The sequence below is a fragment of the Gallinula chloropus genome (assembly GCF_964237585.1).
Source record: "Gallinula chloropus genome assembly, chromosome: 10".
Taxonomy (NCBI): domain Eukaryota; kingdom Metazoa; phylum Chordata; class Aves; order Gruiformes; family Rallidae; genus Gallinula; species Gallinula chloropus.
The window spans coordinates 5,866,864-5,879,305 of record NC_140095.1 but is presented as its reverse complement, the minus strand read 5'-3'; the positions used below and the strand labels follow the sequence as shown (position 1 = coordinate 5,879,305).

Below are 12,442 nucleotides of genomic sequence, written 5' to 3'. Positions count from 1 at the left end.
TTCAGAGGTTTCAGTAGCTATCTCAGTGGAAAGATCCAGAGCTAAACCAAAGACGATGCTTCACGCTCATGAAACGCAGCAATAAGGACAAACACCAAAAATTACGATTTTGAATTGCGACACGTGTTTGGAAGGATAACAGAGAAGCACCAGCAGCATGAAGTCATTTATGTGTCTAGAAAAAGAAATTAAGAATTCAAACTTTACTTCAAATATTTTGGTAAGATTTTAGACTGTTTCCAGTGAATGAAAATGGAATTCCTTCTGAGGAATTCCGCTGAATAGTGGAACAGTAGATGTAGTATTGAGTGCAGTATTCAAGGTATTTAAAACCCAGACTGCTCTGGTCTCATTTTAGATCCTACTATTTGCCTTATTAAATTTACCAGAAAATATTTCAATCATAATATGATTAATTACACAGTTGCACATTCACTGCAGGTATTTTTCTACATTCAAACAGATTTGTTTGTTTGTTTGAGAAAGCAGAAGGGGTGACACCTAACTGAATTTCACCTCACCCAAACAAGCTCTAAATATAGGAAAACATCTGAATTATAGGTTCAAATCTAGATAGAATGCAGATATGGAAAAAGTCATGCATGCTGAAATCTGCAGCTGTGATTTAGGGCTGTTTCTGTTACTCAGGGATGGCAAATGTCTAAGGATCTCTTAACAGCTGTATTTCTAGAACATGACTTAATACACTACTTAATCATTGCTGCTTCAATGACATTTACCGTCATCGCAAGGACTCCGAGATGATCCCAACACAACTGCAAAGACAAACTCCTAGAACTTAATGAAATAAACAAATACAAGTCCACGGAGACAATGCAATCGAACACCAAAATGTAGATTGCAACACAATTAAATAAGCTAACCAATTAACCACAAAAGCAAACGGAAAAGCATACATCACATCAAGCACAATTCAGCTTGGCTGAGCATAGCTCGAGCAGAGAGATTCTTAACCACCAATGGAAGAGTTGTATGGTGGGAAGAAAGATTTCTGGCTTGCCAGAGCCTCAGCTGCACAATGGTGTGCGGCCTGTGTGTATTTGTATGCATGTCGGTCTCCTCACTGCACCGGGAACCTTTTGAAATACTCCATTTATTGGAATCCCATTGAAACAGAAAATATTTGTGCAAATAGATGTGCTGCTGCTGCACATGTATAAGAAGAGAAGAAAGATAAAGTGAAGAAACTGATAATACAGTGAGCTTTGAAAGCAGCTGGGAGAGATCAAACGGACGCAGCCGGCTTTTAATAAGTATGAAAATATTACTCTAATGCTGTTGAAGAAAAATCTATTAATAAGATTTCACTGTGTTTCCATATGCTTTCTACCCTGGACAGGAGCAAAGCAAGCTTTCTTATCATCCTAAGGCAACAAACCTGCTCCAGGTGCAGGCCTCAGCTACTGAACCACCTGCAGTCTCTCAGTTCCTACAGGTTGGGTAAGGAGCGGATGGATAAAGACACACGGGTGTTCCCCGAATACACTGAGTTGTAATTACTTATGTGCCCGCTTACCTATCATGTTTTGTCCAGCAGTAGCATTAGCAACTTCTCAATTATTTCCTTCCTCCTTCATTAATGAATTCCCCAGCATTCTGCAATGTTTTCTTAAGCTTTTTAGCTTTGTCTTCTAAGTTTTCTCCTACAGAAGTAAACCTGCCTTCTCAATTGCACCACTGTCCCGCAAGCTCTTTGGGAGAAGGAGTCCTATGCAATTCAAGTTAGTCGCTACCACATAAATTTAGTAACAGGGGCAATGAGAGGACAATACAATCCAAATGCACCAAATGCAAAAATTTGGTTGTATGTTTACCGGTAGTTTAATATAGAAAATGAATGCTAATTAAGTTACTATACTAGATGCCAGTACTGGGAATAATTAACAACATTAAGAAAACTCATTAAAAAACCCCCAAAAAGCATTTCTGCTGCCCTGCAAAGGCACAACTATAGCAAACAGAAGGAAGGATGTGCTTCTAAACAACAGGAGCATCCCCACTTGAAATTCTTCAGGACAAGCTCTTCTGTAGATAATTTCTTTGTAACACTGAATTCAGTGCTGGAATCAGCAGAAGCTGTACAAGCTTAAAGAACAACGGCAAGTTAATAGTTTGCATGTTGAAATTCATATGTTTAATGTATTCAAAATGCTACAAGTAGCTCCTGGGTCTTATTTCACCTTGGACGTGTTCCCTTATGAAGAACGCAAAGGATTGGAAGTACCAATGTCTAGCCCAGCGCAGGCTGGGGAGTAGTCTGAGAACTTACTCTGTTACTGATGGCATATGTCATCTACTATGTGGGGATACAGGGACAGGTAGACGCTTTTAAAGAGCAACCAAGTGTTAGGATGCTAAATGACTTGTGTGGCAACAGAAATATAACAAGGTGTCTGCTGTAGGATTCACAAGTCCAGAACCTCCAGCCCCCTGTTTTTACCTCTAATCTCCACAGAGTTCAGGAGGATTGATGAGGAAAGCTGCAGACGAGGAACGATGGTTCCTGTATTCTATCCCTTGTCGCAGTACTGACTGTGCGCCTGGAGCCCCTTTCGGAGCCGTGACCACTAACGATCGGAAAGAATTCAGCCTGTGACCGCGTCAGCTCTTGGCTCATGTCTAAATTGCCAATTAGAAGGAGTTAGAGTGGTGGATTTTGCATTGGCTCTACCTGACACTGGATCAAAGCTACTGTCTCATTTCATGCAGGCAAGCTAGCAGCTGATAGATGGCAATGACTGTCAATCATTGTCAAAATGGGTTACACGGACATTTATTTATTCTGTAATTATTTTAGGCACAGTTAATGGCACAAATCCCTTTTTGGGGTGCACAGCAGCTCCACAAAACTAAAAACTGAGGGCAGGCAGGCAGGCAAGCACTGCCCTGGACAGAGAACTTACTGGAAGGCAAGCGAGGACACGATCAGTCTGCCAGCAATGAAAAACTTCTGCTAATAAAATATGAGAAGAAAATTTATAACAAAGGCATTTTAAAGGTTCTGAGTCAGAGAGGTTGGAACTGCTGGAGAGGAACATTGCCAAAGACAGCCTTGTCTGTTCAAGAATCAAAATGACGCTTCCCCCCACTGAGAGAGAAGATTTGAGTGACAAGCCAGGGCTGTGCTGCTGCTGCAGCACGTATAGAAGTTGGCACACATACACACATAAACACATAAAACCCAAAAACAAACCCACCTAGAAAGAGATACTAAGAGAGAAGCTGAACACACTGAATTTTGTCAACTGCAAGAAAGGATGCGAGATGTGTGGGTGACAAGTCATGAATGCAGTATTGCCAGAGAAAAGCACACTTCTTTCTGAGTACGGTGTAAGTGATGAGACATGCTATGATTATGACACACGTAATGTTTGCCAATAAAGTTGTTATTTCTCCAATTTCTCTTTTCTCTCTAACCACCACTTCTCAGTCCTTCCCTGCATTCTTGCTCTACCACAGTGGACAATACCATCGTCCTACCTGTCAGTCAGGTTCATTACTTGGCTGTGATTTTTGACTCATTCTTTTCCTGGTCTCGCATTGAGGCTTTGACAAAGTCTTACAGATTTGCTCTGCATGGTATCTCTCTGTCAGAAATCTTGCTGTAGCTTTCAGCAAATAAAATCTACATTAAATCAACACCTTTTTTTGCCAGCGTTGATAAAATCAGCCTTCTTCAGTTGTGTCTGTGTACAATGGTGCTGGAAAAATCATGTCATTAATCTGTTAATTTAACCTTCAGTTATGTGGCTCTTCATTTCCAGTGCTGTTTCAGGTCCTTTCCTCTTACGATGTGGAACACGAACTCAATGCTCCAACTTCGTTTACAGACCCGCTTCATCCCAGCCTGCTTGCTGCTCAAATTCCAACTTCGAACTCCATGACCCACAATGTTTTTGAAAGGCAAATTTAAAAAGAGCTTTTTTGAGATCTTCCCTATACTCTGTCTCCTTTGGAGGCCCCGTGCCCCCTCCACTATTCACATGATGTTATCTAACTGCCCCGTTCTCTGTCTTTAAATCTGCCTTTTACCACACTGTTCCCCCAAACTAAGAACAGTCACGCTGCTCGTGTATTTATAGCCCTGAGCACCACATTATTGCTTTATATCTCTACACCTGTCAACTGGTTCCCATTCGCTCCCTTGTGCTGACACGGTAAATTTCTGGAGGTAGGTGCTGGTTTTACTCATTTGTTTTGCTTGTAAAGCACTAACCACAAATAGATTAGCTTTAAGAAGTACTATTACTCTTGACAATCTCTTCGGAGTGCCTTAACAACGGCAGTTTTCCTACGCTGTGGTTCCTCCCCCACTCTCTTCTCTGCCAGACCAATCTGCTTTGGGTACCATCATGTTCACTCCAACCTACTTCACTTGCCTACAATCTGTTATTGCATCGATGTGCCATGACTCACACAAACAGTAAAGACACACGCTCGCCAGTTTGACGGGTCCCAGCTCCTCTGTGAGGCTACAGAGACATGTGGGGTCAGCAAGGAGAGAGGCTATTAGGCATCACCTCTCACCTCTCCCTTCAGAGCCCGGTGATCTCCTGTCTGCCCATGCTATTTTCAGTTCTTAACGTTTCTAGCCAAGTTAAAGGCAAATATCGTTTTCCGTACTCACACAGAGAAGTAGAACTACCTCCTATACATTACTAGGACATGCCAGACACTGTTCATTCACTTAGGCCATGTGCTCTATAGCAATGAACCGAGTACTGAATTATTCATCAAGATGCACTCCTAAATTCATGTCTTCCCCACTGCAATCACTTCCAGAACTTCTTATGCCACTGGGAGCATTCTGGACACAGCACTAAGAGAACAGTTTCAAGCAGAGCATTCAACAGAGGAAAAAACCATTACTTTACGCACTGTTGCCCAAGCACGAAGCCTCTGAATAACCTCAGAGCAAGAAGAGTCCCAAACAAGTGAGAAAAAGCAAGAGTTGCTACTTCTAGCAATTATACCTTACTTACCTAATAATTGATGGCTTCTGACATTTTTATACAGAGATTAACAGTACACACATAGCAAAGAAAATGGCAGCGGTAGGAACTCTCATTGTGGTGCGGGCATTCATCAGAAACAGCAAATCCATTAGAATCAAGTTTTTAAAAAGAGACACACTACACTTTACAGCTTTAGTAACTATTTCAAACTAAATAGATGTCGCAAAAGAAATAAAAAGAAATTTTAAAAAAACCTACCCTTCTTTTTATACTTATTAAAGTGGCGCCGTCCTTTGCCAGTAAGCCAAAAACAAACAGAATGAAAATAAAATAATGAAAAACCCACACAAGGAGAACAGGAAAAGAAACCGCGAATAACATAAATCTGAATCATTAGAGTTCTTAAAATCAGATTAAAACGTCAACTGATCAAACATGGTATAAATTTCTCGTTTAAGAAACTCTAAAAGCCTTCAATCCATTTAGATTAAATTATTAAACATATTTCTTATTACATTGCATAATAAACTAAGAGTATCTGCTAAATGGCAACTTCATGGCAGTTGACATGAGCTATTTGACTGGAGTTTTTACCTTCTTTTACAAATCAGACACCACCTCTTAACAGGCTACGCTCATCATGTCAGTGCAGAAATCCCATGTGATGGTACATTGTTTTACCTGTTCAGATTAGCTAAATATGCTTATGATGCAAATCCTGGTGGTTTAAAGTGCAAAATTAAAGGAGGCTCTGAGCACATTTGCGAAACAGCATATGACAATGTCTTTGGAAGGACTTCTGTTAAAGGAGTGGAAGAGTTGCATGCCCTTCAAAAATATTGCGAGACGAAACAAAATTATAGCCTGGCAACTGATCTCATTGTAACACTGAGCTCTACAACAGTGAGAAGCAGGACATGATGGAGGATGCCTGCTTGAAGATTTACCACAGGACTTGGCAGTTGAAAGACCAAACTGTTATCAGACACTTACAGTGGAAACACCAAGTAAGGAGGACATCTTGATATACTTGGGTGGGAATGTCAGAGGTTACAGAAAAAAAAGAGATGAATATAAAAAGCGACAACATACCAAAATAATAGTTGCATGCCTGATTTTTTTTTAATCAATCCTTGGCTGTGGCATTGCTTCTTAGGAATATCTCCTACTGCTAATTGCGCACAGGAGGTTACTCACAGTGCAGTTCAATTTACAGCAAGTCTTCCACTGGCTTTAACTATCCACTTTTTCTTTATCAGGATACATCTACACCCACTGAATTATCTTTTGATTATCAGGCTTTCTTTTTTTATATATGCCATACTTTATCCACATGAGATTAAAGTGTATCATTACCCTTTTTGTGTGTTAGATGGAATCCTTAATTAGGTTAAACTCCAAGTGATTTCAAAGGGAATACTGCCTGTGCAAGGACGGAGTAAATCTGTTGATACTGGCTCCCTAAGAATAAGTTATTTCCACAGATAAGGGCGAGTAGTAAGACCGCAAAGATTTGGCAAGGGTATGAAAGTGTATTTCAGCCTGTGGGTTGGGTTTAGAGTTTGACTCTCTAACAACTTTCATGGTGTTTTCCTGGAGCTAACAGTTCTGAAGTCAAATTTGTGCTGTCTCCCAGACTCCCTTCATTTTTACCTTTTGGACCTATGTGGATTGAGTAAAGCACTAGAGGCAGTACCCATTCACTGTCTGGAAACAGTTGGCAGCTGACTCCCCTCAAGACTCACTGCCTCCGATGCCCTCAAGATCAGTCCTGTAACAGGGAAGTCCCTGCATCATGCTTTGTAGCTATCAAACTCAGGATCCATCTAATATGAAGTTCTCAGACTGTTGTGTCAATGCATGAATCAAGTTCTAACTACCATCTGAAGAGCTAGCTCACATTTTCTCCACATTTTCTACTCCAGCCTTGCCTCAAATTATTTTACAGTGGAAAACTGAGACATTGAAAGATGTGTTGCTAGGGAAATAGTAATAAAAAAATCAGTTGGAAAGAAAATCATTATCCTTCTATACTTGTGACAGCTTAAATATAAGTTTAACATTATGGTAAATGTACATTAAACATGTGTCCATATATATGGCATACTAGAAAAGGTTCAATTCTCTATCTCAATCTCATTTTCCTGTGTTTTACCATGCATAGAATCCCAATTTTGATCTCTGTCTTCTGAAACTGCTCTGACATATAGTCAGTGTTCAAGTAAGCAGAAAAATCTGTGGGCATGAGAACAGGTATGACAGTGCCTGTGAAATGGGTGAGGCACACCGCCCTCACACCCTCAGACACACGCTTCTGGGGATGTCTCATAGATGTGCAGCTCTGTGCTCACACAGAAAGACACGAATTCTGTCAACACACCCATTTTGTCAGTTTATGTAGCTTTTCAGGCTCCTTTGTTCTTTAGAAATACCGTGATGTCTGACAAGAAAACAGCAAGAGTTGAAAGAAACTTCCAAGAAATCATTTCTGCTTTTGAGGGGAAAGAGACAACACAGAAAGGACAACGCAGGAAGCGGGGGGACATACTGAGGGGGACGAGAAGCCTGACAGATACCGTGTGACAAGTACCCTGCCTGACACAGCCTGAATGAAGTACTTTCTGGCGTTAACACAGAATACAGCGTTACACAGAGGTTTGCTACACAATGCAGGATTGCTCCACAACTTGAAATGCAAATGAGTTGATTTAATGGCCACGTATATGGGAAGAGGGTAGTGAAGCACACAGTCACTGCATGCATACTTTCACAGGTTAACACCACAGAAATGCATATAGCTGTCAGTGCATATTTATAGCACATGTTATCACACCACTTAATATACAGATATCTCCTCTATATATTTGCCAAGTGTCTTAATTTCTCAGGTAATCAAACAGCATGCACGCTGTATCTGAAGTGCTCTGCAGTGCATAGGGCTAGCACTGAAACATCATTAGCTTTCCAAGGCCCTCGGGCTCTTTTTGGTTCTTTTTAGTGGGGCACCTTCAAGAGCCAAATGGAGAAAGAGACACAAAATGGAAATTCCTCCTTCCAGCACGACTGTAGCAGCTATTCAGGAAGCTTTTGTGGACATGGACAGGTATGGTCTGCTACACCAATGAAAGAGGTGGGGCAAAACAACCCACCCTCAGGACTTGGTCAGTGGTCTAAAGGGAAATGAACACATTTCTACAGCCCTTCAAGGCATTTCAAGAAGTTTTCAAGCTCCAGTCTTTCCTCCTTTGAACACTAACAACCCTACCCTTGTGGAAAATAGTTGTAAGCAAGTGATATTGATGGTGTGCCTAAATTTCACACAAACTAAGGGAGCAAACTCTTGTGTAATGACTGTGCTCAGGAACTGCCCGCAATTTGGCCAAGCCATTGGTTTTAGGTAACGTAGGTGCTACTAGCTGTATAAATTAAAGGGGTCTTTCCTTTACGAATCTTTGCCATCTGCAAGCTATCCAACACTCTCACAAAAACTTGGTAAAGACACGGTGCCAATCCATAGATGTCTTTTAGGTTTCTGTCTAACTCCTGATAATTATGCATCTCCCAGTTTTAGTTGTTAAAGCTTACAATCAACATTAAGAAAAGGTTTATTTTTAAGACTTTATCAAGTCCTACTTATTTTTCCTAAAATGGCAAGCTTCCTTTGGTCAAAGACTAATTGTATATTCAAGAAAGATGCTATGTCCTAGAAGTAAGACTTAGCCATGCCAGAATATATATTACATGCTATTGATGAAAATAATCAGTCTTCTGCTGCAGACCAGTTAATAATTATCAGAAAGCATTGGTGATAAATCGTCTACTTTTACAGGAAATAAATCTTTTCTGCTGTTCCTGCCTACTGCCTTTGACACAAAAAGAAGTGGTAGCTATGTGAGCTCATGAGCGAGGTAGCAATGCTTCCACATGGTCATATTTAACTAAGAGGTCTAAGAGAGGGGAAAAAAAGCATATTGATCTATTTGAATCCTGCTTGGACCCATGCTAACTAGCAGGCACTGTAGATCCATACAAACACACACTGATTATTTGTAAACATGGGGAAAATGATACCTTTGGCACAATCTGCTCCATGAAATCCTGGAAAACAGTGGCAGACACCCGATACACACTCGCCGTTCCCATGACAATTACGTGGGCAGTCTTGCACTGAATCTGAAATACAAGCCAGACAGGTATGTTAGCTGGTTGCTATTTACAACACAAATAATTTTTCTTCATTTTGTCTTCAATACCTAGAAGAACAATCCCTAATCATACTAAGACTACATAGTTTAGGTGGAGCAGAAAGGTACCCACTTTTATAGCAGCGTGAGTAGGGTATCTCTAGATCTCTACTAAAATGTTTGTCCCCACAATTTGGATAATATATATTATCCAACTATTTATAGATAATATCCAAATAATAACATATATTATCTGCATAATAATATATATTATCCAAATAACTGAGAGAATCTATATATTTACTACTTTGCATAACAACAATGTAGAAATAAAATTCCACTTTTGAAATTAATTCTTAAAATCACTTTCATTTGAAAGCTGTTGGATTTCTGTAGAACGTGTTTTTTCAACACTGAATTATTGCAACAGAAGTCTCTAATTAGAAAGCTGTTAAGTCTTCACTATTACTCCCTGTTGTTGTGGGACCTCAGTCAGTCCCCAACACCAAACAAACAGCAACTGTACAACATCGAAAATGAATACTGGATTTGGAACAGGCAACAATATATATAATGTTTTTGTGTCAAACTCAAAAGGGGAAAAACGTTCAAACACAACTTTAAATCTAATTCCACAGTTGCAGGACACAAAATAAAAAGATCTACAGCAAATTTTCAAAGAAATGTCATTAGCTTGGCCTCTTGAAATAATTCACGTAAATAGTGAAAAGAAAAATTGAAACATAATGCTCAAAAATACCAATTTGTCTCATGAAGAAGCTTGTCTATAGATTTATTCATTATTTAGCTTCATGGCGCACAAAAGCATTTTCTATGCATTCAAAATCATGGAAATTTAGTATTGTCTGGGAGTTAACACCATTTCAGTTACTCTTTCTCCTCTTCCGCATCAGAGAAACTTTCAGCTGTCTCAGATCCTTTGATTATAAAACGTCTGATACTAGGTGTGTGTAGGAGAACCTCTGAACTGGATAAAACACCATACTTTTCTCTACATTTCAGTCCAATTACTATTATTGCACTATCAAGTAGTCTACCTGACTATTAGACCTTTGATGCTCTTGAAAGCTGTAGCCTAGACCAGGCAACTCTCTTAAGGACAGCTCATCATATATCTGAAGGATTTCTAAGCACAGTGGGGGCATAACAAGACATAAGCACAAACATCCTTGTTGGTTTTGGAGAAGCAGAAAAAGCCTTCTATGGGCAAATACGCAAATATATAGAGCAACACACACACAGTGCCTAATAACTCTTAGAAAACCACATATGAGCTATGGAATAAAGACCAGTTTTTCATCTTAACCTCAATTAAGAGAAACAATTACATTCGTACTTAATGACACAGTATTGGCTATCCTCCCACACCCTTTGGGATTTAAGCCAACGAACTGAATTTTGTACTAATGTAAAAGGAAAAAAGTTAAGTTTCTTACCATCAATCAGGCAAGACTGAAAAAGACCTCCAACTATTTTATTACCAAGCGTAAAAATTCACTTGGACTTTTTGGGGTTTCTCATTCCCTCAGAAATTACAGATTTATACACTATAGTGTCATTTAACACTTCAGCAGCCAGGATGGATTAGTACAGACTATCTCAGAATTTTTTATGCCACTTTAACAGGATATTCAGCAAAGTTCATCAAGTGCTTCAAAGTTCAACAAATCTTCTAATAATGCCTGGAGAATTTCAACTCAGTTTGATTTTTCAACCAAACAGAACCCTATTCTTCTAATAAAATGGCCATAGCCTAAATGCTCTTCTGCTCTTGATTCCACCATGTTGGAGAGATGACCCACCATTAGGTGAGTAGTAAACTGTAAACCAGCATATGGCTAATTAACTGACTCAATCTCTGGGGTGACTGCAAACAACCTCATGCACGGGTGACACTTTCTCGTGCTCACTTCTCACTAAAATTAAACAGCTCTCCTGTTGGCTACTCTTCCACCTGGGTGTAGAGAAGATTCTTCAGAGAAGCAAATAAGAAGTATAAAAATGACAGACATAAGGGAGAGGACAATTAACTAGGGAATGCTTCAACCCAGACAGAAATTATCAAAGTCTTGTTTTGCAGAACTAAACTTGAGATCTATGGGAATACTAAAATCTTAACAGAGAATCCAGCAATTAAATCAGCATTACAGACTTTCTGACAGAGCAGTGTTGAGGAAAAAAAAAGAAAAGCACAACATAAGGATAAACAGTCCAAATAACAAAGACTGGGGGAAAAAAAGTACAATGACTTTAAGTAAGGGAAGGTACAAAGAGAGAGGAAAAATGCTCAGCTTGTGGAGATACCTACCCAAAATAACTGTACTGAAAGAGACCACTTCTTTGTCCTTGCCATCATTGTAAAAAGCCAGGTGCCACAAACCCACATCCAGGTATTGAACAAACACGGCCTCATTTTGAACAAGAGTCTGAATGCTTCGACGTTCCCGCGGGGACTCCACCACACTCCATTTCTCTTTCCCATCCAAACGTTCCATGAAATCATACTGCAGGGTAGAAAAACAGGGAAAAAAAAGAAAAAAACAACGAACACAAACCAAACAACCCCCCAAACAACTGGAATACAGAATGGTATTTCAGCTCAAAATCTGACACTACTTTCTCTTCTACCTTGTCATGAAACGGTGTTTCTGGAACATATGTCAATGTGAAACTAATAGTTACTAGTCAGCCACAGAACACACAGAGATTCTGTGACTCATCCTTTCTCAAATAGTGACATAGATGAGGCATCTTTGCTCTGCATTGGTGATCAAAAAAATGTACAAACATATTTCTTGACAGGCTGGGTTTCGAGAAAGAAGTCGAAATTGGTGATCTGACCCATCAACTTTTAAGTTCCTACACAGCTTTCAAAGTTGGAAACTCTCAACCTATGAGGCACACAGCCTTCTCTAAGCAATCGCTTACATCAAATTCTTGCTGCAAGAGGAACTGAAGTTGCAGATATAGCTCCAGACACATAACCAAATGGAAGCCCCCAGAACGTGAAAACAAACATGAACAGCACGAACAGGAAAGGTGTTGCTCTAATATTAGGTCACTCAGCACATGATAGAAATGCACTGTACGAGTGCAGATTAAGACAGATTAAGAGTTGCTTACCTGAGTTTGTACGTGGAACAATCAGGAGCAAGTACGATACAAATACCAGAGGGAGCATGGAAAGGAATAACACAAATCAAGTGGATGAAGGAATTGAATTTATATTAAGGAAAACAGAGAATTTCTGGTTGGATGGTT

The 12,442-nt window shown here is 39.7% G+C and overlaps 1 protein-coding gene across 6 annotated transcripts in view; it reads right to left on the bottom strand.

The window, feature by feature from the left end:
• TENM2 (teneurin transmembrane protein 2) overlaps window positions 1-12,442 on the bottom strand; it is a gene marked incomplete at both ends in the record, with an annotated part of 509,065 nt that overhangs the window by 96,139 nt on the left and 400,484 nt on the right. For all 6 annotated transcript variants that reach the window (XM_084268596.1, XM_084268597.1, XM_084268598.1 and 3 more), the window contains 2 exons: window positions 9,048-9,149; window positions 11,490-11,685. In XM_084268596.1, coding sequence (XP_084124722.1) covers window positions 9,048-9,149; window positions 11,490-11,685 — 298 coding nt within the window. The remainder of the gene's footprint in view (window positions 1-9,047; window positions 9,150-11,489; window positions 11,686-12,442) is intronic.